This window comes from Doryrhamphus excisus, chromosome 8 (assembly GCF_030265055.1).
Source record: "Doryrhamphus excisus isolate RoL2022-K1 chromosome 8, RoL_Dexc_1.0, whole genome shotgun sequence".
In the NCBI taxonomy this organism is placed as follows: Eukaryota; Metazoa; Chordata; class Actinopteri; order Syngnathiformes; family Syngnathidae; genus Doryrhamphus; species Doryrhamphus excisus.
The window spans coordinates 6,053,614-6,077,175 of record NC_080473.1 but is presented as its reverse complement, the minus strand read 5'-3'; the positions used below and the strand labels follow the sequence as shown (position 1 = coordinate 6,077,175).

The 23,562-nt window shown below is 42.9% G+C and overlaps 1 protein-coding gene across 1 annotated transcript; it reads right to left on the bottom strand.

Moving 5' to 3' along the window:
* Positions 1–214: 214 nt before the first annotated feature.
* Positions 215–17,007, bottom strand: oafa (OAF homolog a (Drosophila)). The gene is made up of 4 exons (XM_058080583.1): positions 16,089–17,007; positions 3,258–3,392; positions 3,000–3,180; positions 215–1,230 (listed from the first exon to the last, which is right to left on the bottom strand). Exons 1-4 carry the CDS (start codon positions 16,326–16,328, stop codon positions 956–958), a joined length of 831 nt encoding a protein of 276 aa, XP_057936566.1. The 5' UTR covers positions 16,329–17,007; the 3' UTR covers positions 215–955.
* Between the last annotated feature and the right edge of the window lie 6,555 nt (positions 17,008–23,562).

Genomic DNA, 23,562 nt, shown 5'->3' with positions numbered 1-23,562 from the left:
ATATATTGAGTAAACTACTGGAGGTGACAAGCATTAGAAAACAGAATCTGGTGATCATGAGTGAAAACACAACTGCTTGTGTGGGTGAACCATCACTAAATTACAACTTAAATGTCATAACGTTAAAATAACATTCAGTTTTAAAAACAGCATTAAATGTGTCATTCAGCACATTGATATTCATGAAACGTATGAAATGATGTAAAATCAACAATGCAGTGCAAATTAAAAACTTTATTGAGACGACTCTTGAATGGCACATCGCTTCATTTCCTCCTCATATAGCAAATCTGTACATTGTAGTCAAAATAAGGGCGGGGGGAACATGGAGGCACTTGCTCAACAGAGCTGAAAAGGCCATATTGGTAGAGTAAACACTGCTCTATTTGGTCCCGCATGTTCAGGAAGTGCGCCTTGAATAATGTCATAAGGATCATGGGTTTGAGCTGCATAAATTAAAGAACAGTTGACGTTTAACAGAGCAGAGAAATGTTAAAAGTACACCACCAGATGGCAGGATAGTGGTTAAAAGAGTGCCATCACTGAGCAATGTCTGAATTGCATCTTTTTCAACTGTTGCTTTGACTTTGGTTTATTTGACGCAATCAGGCTGAGCATGTGATTGCTGGAAAACAAAAACAACACGGTTGAGACACACAAAGCGGATGTGCTGTGGGATCCTATTGTTTGAGGAGATGTGGTGTATGAAGCACATGCTTCGATGCAAAAAAAAAAGATATTCATAAGAAAGTTTTAAAACAGTCTGTAGTCGAGCAAAATAAATAAATCCAGCATTGGGAAGCATTGTCTTTGTCTGTGAGCTGGATGAGGATCCTTAGCTGGCGTCCTCTTCAGATATAAAGGCCACTTCACTTTAAATCACAGTGATGTTTTTGTCTCAATTCTTCCCCAGCGTCAACTCATCCACTCCAAGAAAACAAAATGAGGCCCAGTACTAGGTCTCCTCGTCCCATAGACAGAGCTGTTTTTGGGGGACGTAGTAGGTGAAGTGATAGCCCTTGCTGCAGCTCTTGATGCCGCACTTGTAGGTGGAGCCTTTGCCCGTATTGTCCCGGTTGCGGCAGTACTTGAGGAGACATGGATACCACTCCAGACGTAGGCTGTATGTGCAAAGACATGGCTCCCACATGTCCTTAGTGGCGTGACAGGCCTGGAAGTGGGGCGCCTGGGTGGTGTGGGGTAGCACCTCAAATGCGGAGCCGTCCACGCCTGAATAAACGAGAGAAGGAAGAGCTGTTAGGAGGACAAAAGGGGGACATCCAATGTGTGAATCCGGAGTGTAGATGATGCGGGGGAAGCTTTCTTATGCAAAGAAGATGCGTACTGGAGATAATGGTGCAGGAGTGCGACATTGTTGGTGCTTTCATGCATGTTCTCCTCACCCTGATGCAATTTGGGCCTCATTCTCTCCATGCTGAGAGACAAGCATCCACCACCTGATGCTATTGTGTGTCAGAAATTGCATTTTTTTATGTCTTGCATTTTTACCATAGGGGCTATGCTATAGAAATTAAACTTGGATGTACTTTAGAGGAGTCAGTGTACAGCTTGTATAGATGTACTATCCACGCAGCCACTACTGTCTAAATAGCTGACAATACAAGTCAGATGATATCGCTTGCCAACAGTCAAATATGGTGGTGTCATGGTCTGGGGCTGCACGAGTGCTGCCAGCACTGCAGGTGAAACATGCATTCCAACATGTACTGTGACAGCGTGGAGCAGAGCAGGATCCCCTCCCTTGGGAAAGTGGGTGGCAGGGCAGTTTTCCAACATGACAAGGAGCCCAAACACGCAAGCTGAGGAAGCTGAAGGTGATGGAGTACATCTCCGCCACGCCACTGCTATACAAGCTGTTACTTTGCAGTGGGTCAGACCTGTTCCAGGCGGGATGCTTACAAATTCCCAGCTGCATGGAATGCAACATCAGTGTAGGCATGCAGGAGTACAGTACATTACAGCCAAAACAAGCAAAAGAAAAAGCACAGCGCACATCCTGACCTGGGCACATTCAATAGCAAGTAAAACGACTCAAAATAAGCCACACAGTTAGGAACGTTGCTGTAAAAAAGACTGCATGTGAAAGAGCAGCATGCGAATGAGTTAAAATGTACCAATCCGTATTTTGGATCAACATTTGCAATAAAAGGAACTGTTGTGATGATTGGATTGGATTCAGCTCAAGAAGCCTTCCCTTCTCTCTTCAAATTGCAGACGGTCATTACTCAACATAAGTCACAGCGGCATCTTACAAACAACTCATCACACAGTAACTTAACACCCAAACCTCAGAAACAAACATGTATCAAGTTAGTTTGAGATGAAAAAAAACTAAATTTTCTATGAATCTTCCTATGATGCTTTTCATTTGAGAAAAACATTTCATTGGAGGAGCATTGAAAGCAGAGAAAATAGTGGATGTTGCTGCAATGCTGCTTCTGTCCACGAGAGGGAGCCGTAGGACCCGGAGCACAAAGACGAGAGGGAAGCTGATGTCATTGCAGTGCACCATGTGTTGCTCAAATCATATCTTTAAAAAAAAAACTCATATTGGGACATTTGTGGATACAACTTATGGGTGTTAAGTTGCTGTGTGATGAATTTAGTGCAGTTAGTAACATGTTGCTATGATATGCTGTGATGTGATGTATTAACCAGCATCAAGGTTCTCAGACACATCTATTTTTGGCATTTTCGGGCCAAAAATTGTAAAACGAAATTGTAATTATTGTGTCCCTAACCGCCCATTCGGTAATAAGGACATGTACAATGAATGCAAACATAGAAAAAGGCTTTATCAGACCTAGAAAAAGAATTCCTAGAGTCATATCAGTCGAGTGAAGAGGACAGAAGTGTCCAGGTGCTATAAAGCAGAGATGATAAGAAGTGTGAGAAGACAGCTAATGGACAGTGACTGGCGAGAGAAAAGACATCCTATGCCAGTTGGAGAGATAAGTGAAGATAAGGCGAAGCGTGACCTTTGTCCAGCCAGTGCTTGACATCAGCCTCCCTGGTGTAGATGGCCTCTCGGGCCTCGCTGCACATGTTGTGGATGTGGCTGCTCAGCTGCCACGCTCGACTCAGATTGACCGAGGTGGTCATGGTCAGCTGCTCCAGGCCTCGCCGCTCCTCCGCCAAGCGAATGGCATGAGGGTTTTTCTGTAAGAAGAAGCAAAAAAAAAGCCACCAAAATCAACACCTGAAATGAGGTCTTGGTGTGTAAAGGATGGCGGTACCTGTCTGAGGCGGGCCATGGACTCGCTGGGGATGATCTCATTGCGGTTGAGGCGAGAGATGAAGCACAGGGCTTGGTACTGGTTCTGCCCTCTTTCCAGCTCGCCCAGGATTAGCGATCGGAATATCTTCACTTCCTGCCAAGAGAAGCCAGAGATGAGCGAGAGCACAAGTCATAGGATTTTCCACAAGACAGCAATTAAACAGCCAAGAACAAATATTACTTCTATAAACCTTATTTGTAGTTAAGAACTGTTGGTTAGCAATTCCAGAACCGCATAAAAAGTACAAGTACTGTTTTGACCCCGTTTGTTGCTTGGTTGCTTTGTTGATGCAAAAAAGCAATGGGGAATCATTGTGCTGCTGGGGGCGGGGGGGGGGGGGGGGGGGGGGGCTGCAGGAAGCACAGATCACTAGAAGTTTTCTGTGCGTGTTATTGTGTGTAGCTGCTCTATAGGAGACCACAACTCAATACAAATAACAGGCCCCCTTTAAGGAAGAATTGTGATGCAAAATTTGTATTTTTATTTTCTTTATATATTTTTCTGTTTGCATTTTAAGGCACAATGAATCCTTTCACCGCCCTTATAATAAAACTGCTATAGTCCTCGAGTCTTATGTCAAATCCTGGAAGTGGCCTGCTTGCATATGGTGGCTAAATGTTTTGTATGTTCAATAGCTAGATAGTCTCTCCCGTGCTATGAAATGGAAAAACCCATCCTCCTCCTGTTTTATGTGGAACAGTAGAAGTAGGAAAATTGTGATAGTGGAGAATCCATGAAAAAAAAGTCTTGTTGCTGTTGGCAAGCATGCGAGAGATCTGGCGCCAACGCCAAGGCCGTAAAGAATCTGGATGATGGATGAAGGATGATGGGAAGCTCCGGCTCGGAGTGCAGACCTGTCCTCCTATTCATCTGACATCAACCCCCCCCCCCCTCGCCCCCCTATTCCAGCTTTAGCCTGAGACAGACCCATTCCCAAAAAACACCCCTCCTCCGCTTTTCACACTGCCATATGAAGCAAACAGGCTGCTGAGGAGAAGCTTTCCCCCTCCACCCCCTCTCAAATAAACATCCCCCAGATAACCCTTAATGAGCTCCGCTCCCATTTCCTGCATGCAAAACAAGAACGCAAGCCCCCCAGAAAGCCTTCTTTATTGCTTTACTTTGCGTGTTGCTCATTCGGGGGAAGTGTTTTTAGTCAGTCAAGGCTGTCTGACGAGTACACAATAAAAGCAAACAAATCATGTGACACTATTTGACCTTTTGGGAGCAAATAACCGAGCAAATATTGCTTCAAGGACTTTTTGTGACATGACTCTCACAGGTCTCTGTGACATGTGGCGAAAATGTACGAATTTGGATTTGTGCAAGGGTGGGAGAGCCCCTATAATATAAAATATATTTTCAACTTCCGTGGCCCCCTGCTTTACTTGGCTTGTTAAGCGGGCAAGCATGAGCCAACACTGTACTTGCAGTGAAACTAATTATATTGGATAATACTAGTGTGAAGGTGACTATAGGGGTGTTATTTCAAGCCTGGAGTGCTCTTATAACGTTAACAATTGTATTTAGAAGGTTGTAGAAAGGGATTCTATGCTCTATGAAAATATTCTAGTTATAAATCAGAGATCGGGACAAGAGTGGCCAGAGCTCTACAGGCTCTCTACAGGCAACCAACCAGGATCAACAACATTTCAGTACTTCCTTCTCGAGGCTTTTGAAATGAAACGCTATCGTTGTCTCTCTAATCCAGCAAAACAGAGATAACTACAGCCATTGGAACCCGCAAACTTCAATCTTCAAATTGTGAAAGAGTGCAAACTTTCCTGGATTGGCCATGTTACAAGATCAACATCGAGCTTTGCACAAACCATCTTTCAAGAATCTGTGGAGACGAGGCCGGCCTAGAATGAACAGGAGAGATACCATCAAGACATGGACAAACACGCCATTCTGCCAGCTTGTGAACACCGCCAAAAGTGGAAGGACTTGGTGTACTGTACCTCATCTGCTACGCCCCTACAACCCTTCTGGTCGTGGCACATCTAGAACTAGAATTCTACTTGCGGAAATTCACTTATCACGGATCAGGTCTGGAACCAATGAACCACAACAAAAGTACTACTACTACTACTATGAGGAATAATAAACAGTTCATGTGAACTCTCAGCGTGTAACTGAACTGGCAACATTTTACAAAACAAGCGCTACAAGGCATGCTGGGTGGAGGCACCGCAGGCAATGTCGTATAATAGGCGGCACTGCCACGTCCCTGGCAGCAAGAAGTCAACAAGAGAAGCTATGCTAAGAACAGTTCATGGCATTTTTTCAACCTGCTTCGCTACACATCTTAAAATAAAGGCTGGGTGCTCTGCCAACTGTCCATGTCCGCTGTGTTTTGGTCACCATCCCTGGGAGTTTTTCCAGTTGCACTTATTTTGGCTTTTTCCATTTGAATCCCAATGGATCCGTGCTTCATTCTTGCAATAGCGGAAGCACTGCTTGCCACAAACACATTGCTTTGGTTGACAATCCAACCCAGTTTATTGACTACTTTTTATGGAAGTACAAATGATAACTGAGCAGAGGAATGACTTCATCACATGCAAAAGAAAAAGCCAAACAAGATAACAGCAAGAACGCTGTTTCCCCTGAAGTGTAGGGAGGGCCACGACGTCAAGACCTCCCATATTGTACCCACATACTGGGACTGTGTGTGTGTAGCCGAGGAAGAAAAAGCAAAGGGGAAGGCATTCATGTCAGCCACATGGATTTGCCTCAGGGCTGGCTGGGTAATTACAGAGGAAAGTGTAGCTGTACCGACTCTGTGTATTTGGAAGACTGCTCTGTAGTGACTTCAGTGTATACACACATGGATACAGTACATCCCCTCGTCTCGTGTCATTAGAGTACACATGACATATGCTTCCACTGCCCGCTATTTGGATTGAGGCCAAAAAGGTCAAAACATGGTGACTTGCAAAGGAAGGCTTAGAAAGCGCAGTTTGACCCTTTGGGAAATGGAATTAATGACGCTACATTAAGCAAGAATACATCAAATGGCTTACGAGCCCCTTAATCCGATAAACCCAGAGTACAGTGGATGCCCATGCATTCACGGCCCTGCTAATTCGGGGTGAATTAAATTTAAAATTAATTTGGTCAATCAAAAAAATGTCACTGAAAATGTTTCATACAAAAGCAAAACATACAGGGTTATGTTTATATCTTTGTACTTCTCAGATAAGATTTGGGATTCCACACCTTTCTGCATCCGTCCTTTTAACTGGTTTCAGACCCGACTGTGATAAGTGAATTTCTGTGAAGTAGGATTCCTTATTTATAAATGGAATATCTTGGTAGTTTCAGCCTTGAACATCTGTTTACGACCTTCTAAATAAGGCTATTAGAGCCCTCTACACAGGAAATAACACCCCTATAGTCACATATACATTCATATTAACTAATATAGTTGACATAATAAAAGTAAATAAAGCATTTAGGACTAAAAAAAGACTGTGTGATGCTATAAATGTGATGTAAAAGAAAACTATTGTTTGGGTGGTAAAAAGTTTGGGAACCATGGTTCCATGGTTAAATAGTGCTAACTCTGCATGAGTGTGTCTTAGCTATGCGGGTCTGCCATGTGAGTTCTCAACGGATTTCACCATTGAGGAAATATGGTCATTTAAAATGCTTCTTTAAAAAAAATATCTCAAGTCAACCATTAATGGAATGAGGGTTAATTGCAGGCCCAGAACAAAGTAATGACAACTGCTGCTATCTTAGTGCTGTAGGTGACGCGAGGATAATAATCAGTTTGGGCTTTTACAAGCAAACACACTTCAAACTATGACATCATCTTGTCCGGAAATACCCTCCAAGACAGAAGGAGTCGGGTTTACTTGGGCCCGGATCACGTATCCCGGCCAAAACCAGCACCGCCGCTGAATTATTTAGAGAGAAAATGATGGAAGAAGCAGAGTGAGAATGTGCTGTGCTGCTATGAATGGATGTCTTCAAGACAGGCGGTCATCCCAGAACAGGAGCTAGCTGTAGCTGGGAGCTGCAGACATGAAAAGTACCACTGTGGCTGTAGGCGACCTCCTGATGTATGTTTTTCTTATCACTAAAAGAGTTGTGCATTCAAAGGGTTGTTTGAGTGGCCAAGCTTGTTAACAAATCACCATGTGATTGAAAAGAGCTATGGTTTTCCTTTCCACTTTTTCATGCACTCCAAATTATTAAGGTAAAGAATTATATTGATAAAAGAGCCTGTCTAAAAAAAAATCACCTTCTTTCAATTAATGTCCTATTCTCTTTGCAGGAACATAATAAAAAGGGTATTCACAGTACATGAGACTACCTGGAGGCCTTGCAACTTTGAGACGTGGTTGGCATCGCCACAAAAACATTGAGGTGTAAAGAAACAACCAAAAGGGACTGGTCTTGGTTTTTTTGCCAGCATGGTGTGAGAGTAACTCTGTAAGCACATCACCCTGAAGTAAACCTGCTGCAGCTTGTAAATAACACCAGGAAAGTAAAGTCTTTCAATATTCCTGAACTACGGCAATAAACAAATCACTTGATTTCCCGCCTCTTAAGCTTATCAACAGGTATGAACTTTGCAGATTATAAAGTGTTGCCATGTTGCAAAAGAAGAATGGTCTAGCCTTTAGGCTGTTCCCCTCACCAGAGCACTACAAATGTCAGCACGCCTATAAATAATCCACACAATTACAGATTCCGAAGCATTGCTTCCTCACACCCAAGACTTTGCAGGCAAACGGCCACTGGCTCACGGCCAAACACAGGCGGGCATTCAGGCAACCTCGCCTTAGTGGGTCATGCTAAAAACCTGTTAAAACAGGAGAGAGCCGGGTGCCGCTTTCATTGCACACTACCTTTGGTGGGCCAGATTATTTAAGAGGCACACAAAAGCCCATTCAAACCCTCAAAAGGTGCCATTTATAGAGAATATTCGCAGCCACTGTGGTCGTAGCCCAGCAGACCAAGTGGGCATTATGGAGGTTTATACTGAAAGTAACTAAATGTGACCTTCATTAATTCATTCACAATAAAAACAACATGGCCGTCTCTGAGCAGAAGACCTGAAATCCTGATAAGGCTGATGGAAGGCCCAGAGGGAACGCTGGCGGATCATTGTGGATCATTGTGGAGCCACGTGGCTAATTGAGCGCACATGGAATGTTTGTTTGAATCACATGATTAACGACTCCAGTGAAGAGATGCGCATCAGCTAAGACTAGAATGTGCTTGTACCTGATGCAAACAGACTGTAACAAAATGTGAAAACAAACATCTTGAAAGCTCTTGTGCAATCCGGACGACTGCAGCTTTATCACAAGTTGTTTGTGACATATTAGAACTCAATGAAGAATAAATGGACAACAAGTAGACAAGCTAAACTCTCTCACTGGAATATCAAGCAAATACTCGGAAAATTGTGACTAACATTAAAAATAAAGGTTTACAAAAACACTCCCCAAGTAAGTCAAATAAAAAAAACGGGTGTTAGAAAACAAAATATTGACAATTTACCTAAACTAAAGTGCTCAGGAACAGTCAGTAGTTTACAGAACAAGGACTGCGGCCACAAACTGTAGTGCAGTCATGCTAATACACTCTTTTACAGACAAATCCACACAAACATTCATTTAGACACACTTCAACACACTTCTTAGTCTGGTCTTCAACGGCTTGGAAGTATGACACGGCGGGTCTTGCAAATGTTTGACAAACAGCAGTTCAAGCACTAAATACTAATAAATCACGAGTAAACAATAACGCTAATAAATTCCCTACTGCTATCTCATTGAGTGCTGTATGTGTGCTCGCTCAATTCCGCCTTTGTCCCCACATACTAGGGTGACACCAGCCTTCCAAATAGCCGTCTCTGGATATGCCTGCCAGTAACTAGCGGCTTTGCTTGCAGTTCAAAGCAAAACATCAGCGGATAGACAGCTCGTATCTAAACAACGTTTGATGGGACACTCGCATGCCAAGGTACAGCCGTATAGTGACAATAAAAATACAGTGCTCCAGCAGTTTCTCCAGCTGAGTCCAGCAAATGGCATTTGAGATTCAACAAGATTATACCGGTGACAATTCAACTCAGAAAGACAGCAGATATAAATAAGTTTGGTCTGGTCAAGAGAGTCATCTACCAGAGCTTTGAAGCTAAACTTACCTTTCAAAACACACATTTTCTCGTCTATTCCTGCGTCAACATCAAATACACTTCCGCTGCATTTTCTCAAGCTACGGTGTGGGTCGGGGGTCACACAGGACCCAAAAAAAGTAGCATTAAATGGACGTTCCGTGAAATCGTGATTGTGTTTTGCCTTTGACGTCAGTGAAGTTAGGTTTACTCACGCTGAGGCACCTCCCCTGAAGACGTCTCTCAAGGGAGGCCTGCTTCAGTCAATGCCCTCTTGCTTTGCTTGACTCCTGTTTAGAAGATTTGTCTTTTCAGTGGCTACTTCTGGCATCACAACAACAGGAAGTCATTGGAATGTGAGAACCTGCAGGTTCAGGAACATAACCCCCCCCCCCCCCCCCCCCCCAAGCCCAGTCCCCCCTCTTTTGGCTCCTGTTTGTTGAACTGTTTATCCAAGACCACCGTGTCCGACCTAAATGGCTCTGTTTGCCCTTTTAAAAACAACACACAAGGATTGAAGATGTTTGTTGATGTGGGGGGGACGTCTGCCTTGGTACACACAAGAGAAAAAGAAAAAGAAAAACTCAGGTGTAGGGCGGGGATTAAAGATCATGATGGGAGACAAAGAAGCTGGGGAGAGGGACCGGGTGGGTGGGGGCAGACACCCAGACAAAAGAAGTGGGAGAAAAGCCTTGGCGCTAAGAAATGCCTGAGTGGAAGCTAATTACAGAGGCTCTGACGCCAGGAATGCAGAGTCACATTGGGGGCTCGGTCACACCTGGCTTGTCCACATAGCAACCCGATTGGAAAAGAGTGGAGGCCGATGACAATGAAAGACCTGAAGGTACAGAAAGAGAGGCGCTTCTCCAGTTGAACTTGTGTGATGCATCCAATAAAAAATTACTGCGCACAATTATCCCACCACTGCAACAATTTGTGGGAAAGCTTTGCATACAGGAAATGAGACAGCTAACAAGGAAGGAAATGAAGTAGATAGATAAGAAGATGACTGTAGTCCCATTCATGCCTTCGGCTGGGGTCCTGCAGCTTTCATATCCTGTTGCAACACACCGTCACGGCGAAGGGTTAAACAATAAAATACATCTGACTTTATGTCAATTCAGGCCATTCCCTGCCATTGCATATGTATGCCTCTCGTCATGGGTTCATCAGTCCCTTTGTAGTCACTTGTAGGTTGAGGTTTCCAGATTGTTACATGACGTAAGCTCTGTCAGGTGGCTGAAAACCTCCCCGAGTTTGTCCTTTCCTCGTTTCTTCAATGGACAGCATTGCAGAATAACATCTGGTCTTCCAGGGGAGAAGAAGGAGGATAAAGACATCACCAAGGGACCGAGGGGTCCACCAGAGGCCAAAGGGGACTCGCCGCATGTTCTACTCGAAAGGGCCACAGAAAGAGCACAGAGGAGGCTAAAACAGGAAACAAAGAGTGGCTGTGTGAAAGGCTGAACAGGAGAGCTTGGTAAAAGGTTGGTCATTTGTGTGTTTGGATATGAAATTCCTGGTACACAAGCCAACAATGTCTTTTTAGAACTTATTTAGGGCCTACAACTGATTAAAAAACGGTATTACGTGCATTGTCAAGTGACCCATATCTAATATCCAGCAATGTGCAGGCAGGTGAGGGTTGAATAATGATAACAAAACAGATGAGAATATTGTGAAAATGGCTGAATTTGCACCGTGAAGCTACCGTGAATGTTTGTCAGCTGTGGCCAATTTTTGCCTAAACATTTCTGATACATTAAAGACCTTACATTGGCTGTACTGTAAGTGTGTCATCATTATTCTTGCTAACGGGACAAGAAAATACATCAAAATATCAGACGGGAGGCACTTACAGTACCACCGCATCCTGAAGGGGTGAGGCATTTGTGAGCTGGAAGGTGCTTGTCTCTGCTGTTCTTCCATAGAAAAAAGGCCAGTGTTTTTGTTTTGTTTGACAAAGTCAAATGAATGAATGAGTGAATGAATGAATTAATGGAACTGCCAAGATCAAGGACTACATACCCAAGCTCACCATGGTGATGAGACTTCATATACTTCATGTACAAAAAACTCTCCAAAAAAGAGTCAGTGCCTCACAAACCATGAACCTCAACACGCGTCACTGCCAATATCACGTTTTATGCACTACTTACAGGAGATTATTATTTTTCTCACATTGGGTGCCCATAGGGACACATATTACTGTTATCACATCATTGATGTTTAATAATAAATAACACTATCAGGTAGAAAGCAGACAACTTTAGCAGGTTAGGTTGGTCTCTTTTCCCAGTTGTTCTCTTGAAACGTTCCACTGTATTATTAAGGGATTGTCTGGGTTTCATCAGCGAATGACTTCATCTATTCAGTGATGAGTCACTGTGGGCTTTAAAGAAAAGTGTATTCAAGCAATTTTATATACCCAGAACCAACAGGTGACAGTTACCTGTTGCAGAAAGAGAGTGGGCAAGTTTGAGCAAGTGACAAAGAGCGACAGTCATGGGAAAAACCTCCAACTCCTGGCAACCGCCAGCATTTCCCACAATAGACAGCCAGAAAGTCACAGTAAAAATCCTTCGGAATACATTTAATGAGAGTCACAGGTTTGGGAAAAGCACAAAAATATTTAAGGATGGACATCAGCCAACAATGTGTCACAGATAAGGTCCAATCCTGGAGTGAAGACAACCAGGGAGCCAACTCTCATTTTCCTATTGTGCTTTAGGGTGCATTATATCCTATTCTTTGTTCCAGTAAAATGGGTGTATCAATAACGCCTGAACACAACACAACAGGTAACCGACCTGACCTAGGCTGCCTTTTTATGCGTCAAAGACAGCACTGTTGTATATACTTGATTGCACCCTGGGATAAAATGGTGCAATCGCCCGCTTTTTCTCTGCTGAAGTGTAAACATGTGCTCAAAGTTATGAGCCAGTGCAGAGAAACAGAATGGCGATCAAGTACAGCCTGAGATCTTATCAGCACAAAAAGGTTTGCACAGCACGAGATGGTCGTAGCGCGAGCTCAACCACATCACCATTTCCACATGTCTGCATGCCTGAAGAGTATCCACGCAGTGATTTACCGCTTTTACGCAGCCGACTCCACTTCTCACCAAACTGATGCTTTCTAGCAGCTGGACTGTTCAAATGGACATTATTGCTTTTAAAAAGTTACTTTGTTAACATTGCTGCACCGATTCTCCCACTCACTTCATATTTTTGTGTGTTTCCACTCTGAACAACGGATTGCAGTACTTACTTGCAGTACTAAAGCAGAATCTCAACCGGTGGGTCGGGACTCAAAAGTGGTTGATGGATCCATTCAGAGTGGATTGCAGACAGCAAGTCAAAAATGATTGTAAAATATGTCATATTGTATACAACTCATGATGAATAGCCTTTTATTTGTGGATTTCAAGTATGGTTACACACAGAATAACACTGCAATGTGTGTTGTGTGTACAAAATAGGCCTATGCGGATAACAATGTGAGCACAGTTAAAGTTATTTGCTCACAATATCGGCCCAGAGTACTGTTTCATATTGCATTTCTTTCTATGTTGAATTTACTGGCACTTGTAGATGACGCAGCCATGGCTAGACTTGAAACATGAGTGAGATCAGCGTTTACCGCACCACAGAGAATAAAAATGAACTATCACTTCGGGTGTAAATGTGGCTTTACTGTCCTCTCCGTAGCCATAACCTGATCCTTTTTCCTCAAACACATCCAGTACGATAAAAGTCAACTTTCAGTGCGATAGCAAGGTGAAATCGCTGGCTTTACTCCTTGCCTGGAATGCAACTCACATCCACACATGTGGCCAAAGGAGGATAATGATGCAAGTGTTTAACATCACTGTTAAAGCGCTCTTCTTCCCACACGCACAGAAGATTCATGGCAGCTGGAAGTGACAGCTCATCCAACTTTCCATAAATCTTGGAGATAGTGCAAGGGGGGCTGAATAAAAAACACATGGTGGGGAAAAGAGAACAGGAAGCAAAGAAAAAAGGTGCACACATGTGTGTGTGTGTGTGTGTGTGTGTGTGTGTGTGTGTGGAGGCTGACCTTCTACTGGAAAAGATAAAGCAACAGAAGACTACAGTGATCTCAGAGGTTCTATTTCAAATAAACAAAACCATATGTGTGTCTGGATGAGAGGGCCTATATGAGTGGGGGCGCACCAAAACGGGGCCCCTCTACAACCCTGGCGATGCCTCTCAGCTCAAAGTTCAGGGCTTGTCCCTTTATTGTGGTGGGGGAAAAGTGGGGGTCATCAATTATTGGAGGGTAAGATGGCCTCTTCTCTCACTCTCCTAAACTGCAAATTAGCTGTTTTGGTTAGCCGAGCAGACGCGCAACATCAAAAAAGGTCAGACATGCCCACTTAATCCTGGTAGATCTCCCCCCCGCTTCACATCTCACCAGGCTGTCAGCTTCTGTGTGACAGCAACCATCACACACACATGCCTTTGCACTGGGAGCCACATACACAACACACACACACACACACACTCCCTTCATGCTGTGGCTTCCAGAGCTGACATGACTCCCAGTACAGTCGTCATTTTCCAAAGTGAAACAATGTCATCTTTCCAATGCTGACAAGGGAAGGGAAGCTCAATGTGTTTGGCTACTTTTAGAAAAATGCTAAATAAGGTTGCTGATTATGAGCAGCCGCCTTTAAGGATCTAGACGTGGTGGGCGAGGGCGACATGGGGGCGGGGGCGTAGGCATACCCCACATCTAAGGAACAGCAGCTGTCTTTGACCTCAGTGAGACTTAAGATGGAAAAAAAACATGAATGAAAGTTACAGTTGTGCTTTGCCTCAGGGGATTGGGACTTTTTGGTGGTGGGGTGCTGGGGGGTAGAGTGGTATTAGGTTATTTTTACCACCATTGTGGTTTGAATGTCTAGCTAATTAAATATTTCATTAACATGGGGAGATAAAATGCAATGGCTTATAACTGGGGTGGGGCCCTCAAAGGTTCTCTGGTGTTTTTGTTTGCAGCCTTTTTCTGTAAAAGACATGAGTATGACAGGAATGTGCTGCCATTTTTTGGAATGGGCTTCAAAAAGCTTGTCAAAAACAGCGTTTTGCTGTTTTTTGGAATCTGCTGCAAAACATTTAGCCAAGATCTTCCATACAACAGGTGTGCTCTGGACGGGTTGTTTTTATGCAGAGGGTCCTTAAAAATAGCAGTGGAAGACCCTTCATATGACAGGAGCTCTCTGCTGTTTTTTGGAATCTGCTGTAACTTTGATCAAACATCTTCCATATGAATCTGCGCCAAAGCCCATTCATATGTTTTTTGGGATATGCTGCAAGACCATCAATATATCTTCCATATGACAGAAGTGTTGTGCTGTTTTTTGGAATACGCTGCACGACCTTCATCAAAGGTCTTCCATATGAGAGCAGCGCTCCGCTGTTTTCTGGAATCTGTTGTTAAACCCTTGTCAAAGAGCTTCCATATGACTAGAGCATGTTGGTGTTTGGCTTTATTTTTGCAGAATAACAGCAGTGAAAGTCTCTCTCCAAGACAAGAGTGCTCTGATGTTTTTTAAGAACCTACAGCAAAAGAGTCAAAGATTTTTGACTGACGCATGGGCATGTAAGAATCTTTGAAAAAAAACACAATACATACATTTAAATGCAATGCAATGCAATGCATTTGAACCCTCAGTTTTTACAGCTTGGGACTATCATGCTGCCCCGTTATTAGTTCTATGTGGAAGTGGTGCCTTGAGGGTCATAAATGGACGTAGTCACAGTAGGGGAACAAGGGGCGGCTGTCAACCTGGACACTGGTGACACACTGTGAAAGCCCCGATTAACAAGGCAGTGGGTGGTTAGTTAGTAATTAGCCCAGAAGAGGACAATAGCAAAGATTGTACCGTGAGGTAAAGCAGTGTTGCTGCCTTATAGTCAATGGGGTGATGATCACTTTGATCCCAAAGGTTGCAGCTCAAGACCAATGGTGATCCCCGTGTATCCCAATACAGTAGTGCATAGGCCCAAAGAAACACATTATTATTCAACACATATATACAATTCTGTTACATTAGGAAAGATTAGACCCCGGTAGTCTTGATTATCAAGGCCGTGGGAAGTTAATGAATGTTTAGGAGAGTCCATGTTTGTTTTGGCGTTTGGAGCCTGTGAAAACAACAAATATTTGCCTTTCCGGTACAAAGGTACCCTTAAATATTGACTGTTAGAACAGGATTGTTGTGATGTTTTTAAGGACCTACTACAAAAATGCCAGTCAAAGATGTCCTATGTGACAGGGATGCTCTGCTACCTTTAAGGTCATAGTGTAAAAAACGCAGTCAAAGATTCTTGACATAGATTTTGGAATTTAGAGCAATAACCAGACTGCTGTTTTTGAGAACCGACTACCCAAATGCTATTCAAAGATCTTCTATAAAGCAGAGGTCTCTGCTGTTTTAAAGAATATACTATTTGGCCGGCTTGTTGCCACTTGAGAGCACCGGTGTAACGTGTTGGATGGAATCTGTATCATAACATTGGGTCAAAACACTTCACTAGAGGGGTCTTAACTTAAAAAAGTACTTAATGTTAACTTGTGTATCACAAGTAAACACCACAAGAGTTCCATCGTTAAGTTCTCACCTGTTTGAAGTCCGCCACAAAGGTGACGAGGGTCCCATCTCCTTGCTTGAACTCCACAGATATCGCATCTCTCTCGCTGTCCGCCTCCAAGACCTCGTCGGTCACCAGTCCGTCGGCTAGCCGGACTCGAACCCTCAGCTCGGAGCACAGTCCCAGGGCGCAGAGGAGCAGCAGCGGGACGCAGAAACGGACCGTCAGGACGGACCGAACCGAAGCAGCACGGAGGCAACTCGCACACATCCCCGAAGACACAGAAGCGGAGGCAAGCGAGGAAGATTCGAGGAGCAACCCCGAATGTCTGCGTTCATATCGCCTCAGCGGTATCCTCGCATAGTCCGTGAACGCAACGTTCCTCAATCACTGCACTTCACTTGGGACCATTTCCCTTTTCTTCCGCTGAGTCTTTCGCTTCCGATAAGTGCCGTTCCCACAGCTTGGCGTTCATATTAGACCACTTTGTTCACTTCCGAGCAGCACAAACTTTTAGCGTGCGTGTGTGAAGCCATGGTGCTCGTAGTAAACTCCACACTCTCTCTCTTTCTCACACACAAACACACTCCAGCCTCTCACCACTCTGCCCATCCCCCCCAAAGAAGAAGGAGGCCGCTCATGTGATCCTCCTCCTGCACTCTCAACTAATAATACCCCTCCACACACTTTGTATTTTACAAAAACAAAAATGGCATTTCATGTACGCTGCTTTGCTAGTGTTTAAGATAGCTAGCTAAAAGCAACGGAATTGCTAACATTCTGCTTCCGGGTTTACGTCACAAGTTGCGAGGCAGAATTCCCAGGCCTCAAGTATTGCTGCCCCATTTAAAGGCAATGGGAAAATTAACACCTGTAAGCCACGCTCACTGGGGCGGGGGTGTTCAATTGAAGTATTGTAGAATTAACTATCACTATCATATTTTACATAAACATAAGTATGTTTTATCATTATAATTTTAATAATTATGCGGATCAAAAACATCCGCTGTGGCGAAAGAATCAAACAAAAAATCATACTGTTAAATATTTTGGAATTCCGTCCAAATTGACAGTAAATATTACAAGGTGTGGAAAAGCAGCACCTTTTAATACATCAAAAGAATTCAGAAATGTCATTTTACATGAATTACCCTTCTGCAAATCTAGCATAAAATTGTAAATTTTTCCATCATCCTTCATTGAAAATAATGAAATCAGCAAGCATTGTGGACCAGTTGAAGATTTGCCCAATTTCATGGAAAAACACGACTAACCTCAGATGGGATCTACCAAAACATCTAATCTGAAGACTGAATGCTTGATCACCCCTCTGCACTCTGCTAAGAGAAGCATGTCATCCCTGCACTGAACCATCCAAAGTCTTTATCTCTCTCCTGACAAATTCCGGGTGGGCTGATGACCCCGAATGTGCCAGCACTTGAGAGCTGCACGGGCTGGGAGAGGTGGTCGCTCCAGTGAAGGAGAAAGCAAACACAGAGAGGCCATCAAGTCGAGCAAACAAAGTTAGCATCGTGAAGACTGGAAAACCAAACCAGAGCCCCATGAACAGACTCAAGGGGCCAAACAAGATCCTTTTGTGGGAGCATATGAAGACATCTTAGTTTAAGCCTCCACCAACCTCAACAATATTTAGCATTTTTCCAAGTAATATTGTTGACAATTATGTTTGGGAAAAATGATCAAATGAAATAATAATGTATTAAATAAAAAAAAAAAGAAAAAATGTTTCTTGATTAGAGTCTTCCTTATACAGGCGCACTCAGAAAACACGGAAAAACATGGTTTGTGAGTGCGACCAATCACAGCAAAGTGGGCGTACCTAGTTTGGGTGGGAAGCAGGATTTCCGTGGAAACACTGTAGAAATAGGCGCAGACTCTGAAAGATCTAGAAAGCTACCTGTGCGGGTTATTGTGTGTAGCTGCTCCACAGGAGTCCACACGTCAATACGAAGCCCGAACACAAGCATCATAGGTCCCCTTGAAGGATGAAGGATGGTTCTTTGGTCAGATTCCCTTGAAGAACCACGAGGGGAAACAATCAGTCAATGCACTATTGGCCACGGTGTGAGGCAATGTTAGCCACGCTCTTGCTAGTGTGTGTGTGTGTAATTGTTGGAAAAGGAGTGATTGCTAGTTAATAATAAACAGCATGTACACACTGTGGCTTGTGTCTGTCTTTGCCATGTGTCACCTACGTGACACAGCTACTGCACTTTGGACCAACTCGTGTGTGTCTTTTTCAAATGAATCATATTTTCGGGATTTCGTTCAAGAAGTGTAACTTATAAGAGAAAAGTATACTGTTGTATATTTTGGGGCAGAATAGTAATTTACATTTTTGTCAAAACAGTCTATAAAAAAGCAACACAGTGGTCCCAAAAATTGTATAATTTTGTAAAAAGTCATATTTGATTTGGAAAAAAAGGTAATCAACAGGTGTTAACTTACTTTTACACTTATCATCTCGTACTTCAGTACGTGACAAAAAATAAAAAAATTAATTAAAAAAATTAATCAAATGAATAAAAAAAAACTTGAATTATATTATGAAAGCAGGAAGTGAACAAATGTAACAGTTACTGATTGTAAAAGTACCAGCTGGAGGGGTAGGATTTAATAAGCTTTGCTTCTTCCTACTCCTTTTGGACATGTGGAACTGTGAACTGATTATGGGATGCACTCAATTGTAATCTGATGCATGTTCAAATGAAATAAAACCATTACCATTACCATTACACTTGGTGCGTCATCTTAAATGGAGTGCACTACTTGACTGCAACCAACAGAGGCGCTGTTGAGTCAGTCTCATTGAGTTAGCTGTCCAATGCAGGGGTCCCCAACCTTTTTTGCACCACGGACCGGTGTGATTTGGGTCTTTTTGTCACGGACCGGCAATGTGTGACAGAAAAATACAGCATAGATATAATATATATAACATAGATATAAAAAACTAGATGTACTGCTAGCTCCAATGGATTTCTATGATGACATCCTATCCAGTTGTATTATTATATCTATAGAGAGACAGGGATTTTGCTGTGTCAAGCGACACAGGCCAAAGTTAATTTGGCCAGAATGCGGTCGTTACTAAATTATTTATTATTTCTGTGCGGCCCAGTAGCAAACGCCGGTGGTTGGGGACCCCTGGTCTAATGAGAAGACCAACCAGTTCAGAACATGAATTCTTATCCTCATGTCAATCAAGGAAAGGTTGTAGTATCCATATTAAAAATGGCCAACATCCATTTCAACCGAAACATCCTATTCATGCCTTCAGAGTGACAGTTTTAAGTCCTTGAACTGTTCAAAATGTGAAGTATTTCTCTTCTTTGAGGTTTAATTGCCAGGTATTTGCCTTGTACGTACAGCACGACATTCCAGCCCATGTGTGTTGACACGCACAACATCGTTAGAGTAAAACCATGGCCTTTGAGGGGGGGGGATTTACACCACATTGTCACTCAAGCTGGAAACCCCAAAGCATGACTAAAGAACGAGATGTGCTATGCTTGAATAAAGTCATCAGACAGAGTCGATGTTTCCCAGCTGCATCGTAGCAGAATGAGGACATCCAGTGGGGGGGGGGGGGGGGGGGGGGGGGGGGGTTGAAGGGTCAGCGGGTGTCTGTGCTTGATCTCTCCTCCCCTCTCCTCCACACACATGCAAAAAAATGCTGATGTGTGTGAGCAGTATTTATGTAAAGCATCACAAGAGCCAAAGAATCAAGCTGCTGCTGCTGATATTTTCATATACTTCCTCTCTTAAGCTGTGTTCAGTGTGTCGGGCCCACAGCCAGCCATCCAGCCATCCAGCCATCTAGCCAGCCAGCCAGCCAGCCAGCCAGCCAGCCAGGAGCTCAGCGAGGCCCCTGACTCAGAGGAGATATCCTTTTACACATAAAGGCCAGATGAGTCCTAACAACACAATGGTGGCGGTGCACGGGCTCGCATGGAGGTGATGGGAATGTGAAAAAGTCCAAAGGCAAACAACCACCATATTACGTCACATGGGACAACTATGCTGCACTACAGGAATTGTTTACATGCATGTGCAAATAAATGGGCTTACACTACCACAGGGGGCGCAATGCCCACTTCCAGCCAAATAAAACAGGTTTGTTTTATTTCCACAAAGTATACCTTTGTCAATTGAACATCCTTTGAGTAGCAGAGCTCAATATTTTAAGAAAAAGCAATACACTAATAAGAAGGAAAATAGTTTTGTGAGAGTTGGACACGTTTTGGAAATATTTTTGAGAAACAATTTTTTTTTTATTAAAGAAATAATGGTTTCAAGGAAAATACATTTTGGAGAAAAAACCCACACAAATAAAAGTAGTGTTTATTTATTTTTACAAATGGTATTTTTTTACACAAACAAAAAGTTGAAAAAAGTCTTGCAGAAAGTCGTAAACTGTAGGAGAATGAAGTAGTATATATACTATATTGAAAATATATCTATATTTTTAGGAAATAAAATAAATAAAAGTAAATATAAAGTAATAAAAGTAAAGAAAAAAACTGAAGAAGAACAGTGATGAACTTATTTCTGTTCTATGGCCGGCATCATACACAGGCCGTACAAACTTGTCATTGTCAATGTCCTGTGCAGTTCATAAAGTTTTGATGTCGGCCATATATTTTGCTTGATGCGCTGTCAATGCTCTGTGATGTTGACGTGTGCAAATGCTTCCAACGTCTCCATCGGCAATGAGAGTGTCATCCAGATGTTCCTGCCTCAAGTAGAAAGGCAAAACATCCCAAAGGCGGGAAGATTGAACTCTTGTCTATTTCGGCATCAGACTTTTTTTGTGCGGCAATTCTCTGGAAACTCCCATAAAGTTAATGACAGAGGAGGAGGAGGAGGAGGAGGAGGGCTTGGAGAGAGCCTTCCTATTGATTTATGGAGAAATTAATAAACATGTTTGGGAGCATGAAAGCTGCAGTAGTGACAATGTTTCCTGGCACAGGTCCAGCATTATGATGAAAGATAAGACGTGTCATTTATCTTTCCACGTAACGGGAGGTCAAAGCTCTTATGATCTCGTATCACTGCTCTCTCTTTCATTAGCAGCATTGCCTCAGCGGCCTCCTGTTCAGCCCACTGAGGTCAGTATATTAATAATTTCACCTAAATGATAGCTGCTTGGCCATGGACGTTGCTTGGGAGGACCAGAAAACATCTGCTTCCTTTTTCTTTCATCCAGCCCCCAGACTGACATGGCTAGTTTTGAAAAAGATATGCACTGTTTGGAATAAAAGATCACCGCAATGTACCGTAACTGCATGAAACATGTAAGAAAATGTGTTTGCTTTGCGGGGCTGACACGGCTAGATGCATCCACTGAAGATAAGGGCCAGCCATGCTTGCTGCCGATGCTCTCCCAGCACTCCAACAAGATGCCTGCTACAGATTATCACGCTGTAAACAACGTAGTGCAAGACTCCCACTCAGTGGACCATCAGGCCTCTTTCATCCACTGGAGCATTACAGCGGGACGGCATCGACCACTCCTCCTCCTCCTATTTTGTGACAGCAAATGGCTCCTATACGATCATGGATGAAGCTGTAAAGTCGTCAATTAAAACCATGTTTAGTCAAAGATTCTCTATATATGACAGGAAGGACTGTTCCAGTAAAAGATGCTCTGCGTTACAGGATTTTTAAGGACAAATATGCAAGTCAAAGATCCTCTATATGATAAGCGATCTTCTTCCTGACAGGACTGCTCCCCTGTTTTTACAGGCCGACTGCAAAAACGCGAGTCAAAGGTCCTCTTTCTGGCCAGAGTGCTCCATTATTTTTAAGGAGCGACTGCAAAAACACTAGTCAAAGATCCTCTATATATGACAGGAAGGACTCTGCTGTTTTTAAGGACATACTGTAGCACAAAAATGCAAGTCAAAGATCCTCTATATGAAAAGCAATCTTCTTCCTGACAGGACTGTAAAAACACGAGTCAAAGGTCCTCTTTCTGAGGACGAAAATAATGGAGCGCTCTCCATTATTTTTAAGGAGTGACTGCAAAAATAGATCAAGATCAAATATCCTAATTTGACAAGAGCGCTGTGCTGTTTTTAAAAATAACTCTGCTGTTTTAAAAGAGGAGCTATTGTGCTCCTTTTTGTCCCTTTGTATTGCATTGTGGACTCCAGCTCCTCACAATAACCCACACAGAAAGCTTTCTAGATCTACCAGAATCTGCACCTATTCCAGCTATATTTCCTTGGATTTCTGTTTTATTGTCTGTTTTAATTTATTCCACCTTCAGCCTGCCTGCAGGCACGCTTTGGACTGCTTGCGGAATACAGTTTTTTTTTACAACATACAATTAAAATGCAACTAAAACATCTTTTATGTGACAGGGCTTCTCTGTTGATTTTAAGGACCAACTGCAAAAGCACTACTCAAACATCATCTATATGACTGGAGAGCTGAAATCTGTAAGTAACATCGGGCCAGCACTGCTGATTCTGAAGGCCTTGGGTAGATTATACTGACATGGCAACACATAGAAGCTGTTGGATATAAATATTAAAGTTGTAAACGTGTATAGTAAACCAACAGATCAGTGACAGTGTTGTGAAGAAGAGAAGACTTTGACGGCACAGCGCCGGTCATCAGGCTGTTAACGAGCACCAACAGCAAACGTGATACCGCACGGAGAATAAAGACAGCTGGAGGTCGTTATCCTTCTTCAACCGCAGTAGCAACGCGGCAATAAAACACAAGGAATGTCACAACATTAAGAAACTATCAATGTCATCACTACACGCATTGTTCCAAGGTCCAAAATGCTGGAAATAAATACCTACTGGAGTGTTTCCCTGAGGGCGAAACATTTTATTAGCCTCTCTTTGCAGCGCTGTGTGGAAACATTTATGACGGTTCTTTTTTTTATCGTTTAATTGCACAGGTGTCTTTGGGCCCTGTGGCAGAGTGTGTGAGGTCCCCCGAGCTTATTAAAACATCTGTAGCAAAAAAGTGTGTGTTAGCGGATATCAAATGGCGAACTTTAAATGCTGTGGTTGTTTCGCTAAAATGCAAAGAGGACGGTGCGTTCACTGGAATCGGGGGATGATTCAAGGGAGTGAAATGTGAAAAGTCATGACATCAAACCTTGTTTTTGATGAAAATTTTTGGATGAGGACCCTACACGTTGCTGACTTACTGTTTGTCAATCTTTTTTCATTGGGTAAATAACTCACCATGGGGCCAAAGACCTTTGCATGTGCAAACAATTAAATATGGTAATGGTAATGGTAATGGTTTTATTTCATTTGAACATGCATCAGATTACAATTGAATGCATCCCATAATCAGTTCACAGTTCCACATGTCCAAAAGGAGTAGGAAGAAGCAAAGCTTATTAAATCCTACCCCTCCATCTGGTACTTTTACAATCAGTAACTGTTACATTTGTTCACTTCCTGTTTTCCTAATATAATTGAAGTTTTTTTTTTATTTAAAAAAAAATATTTTG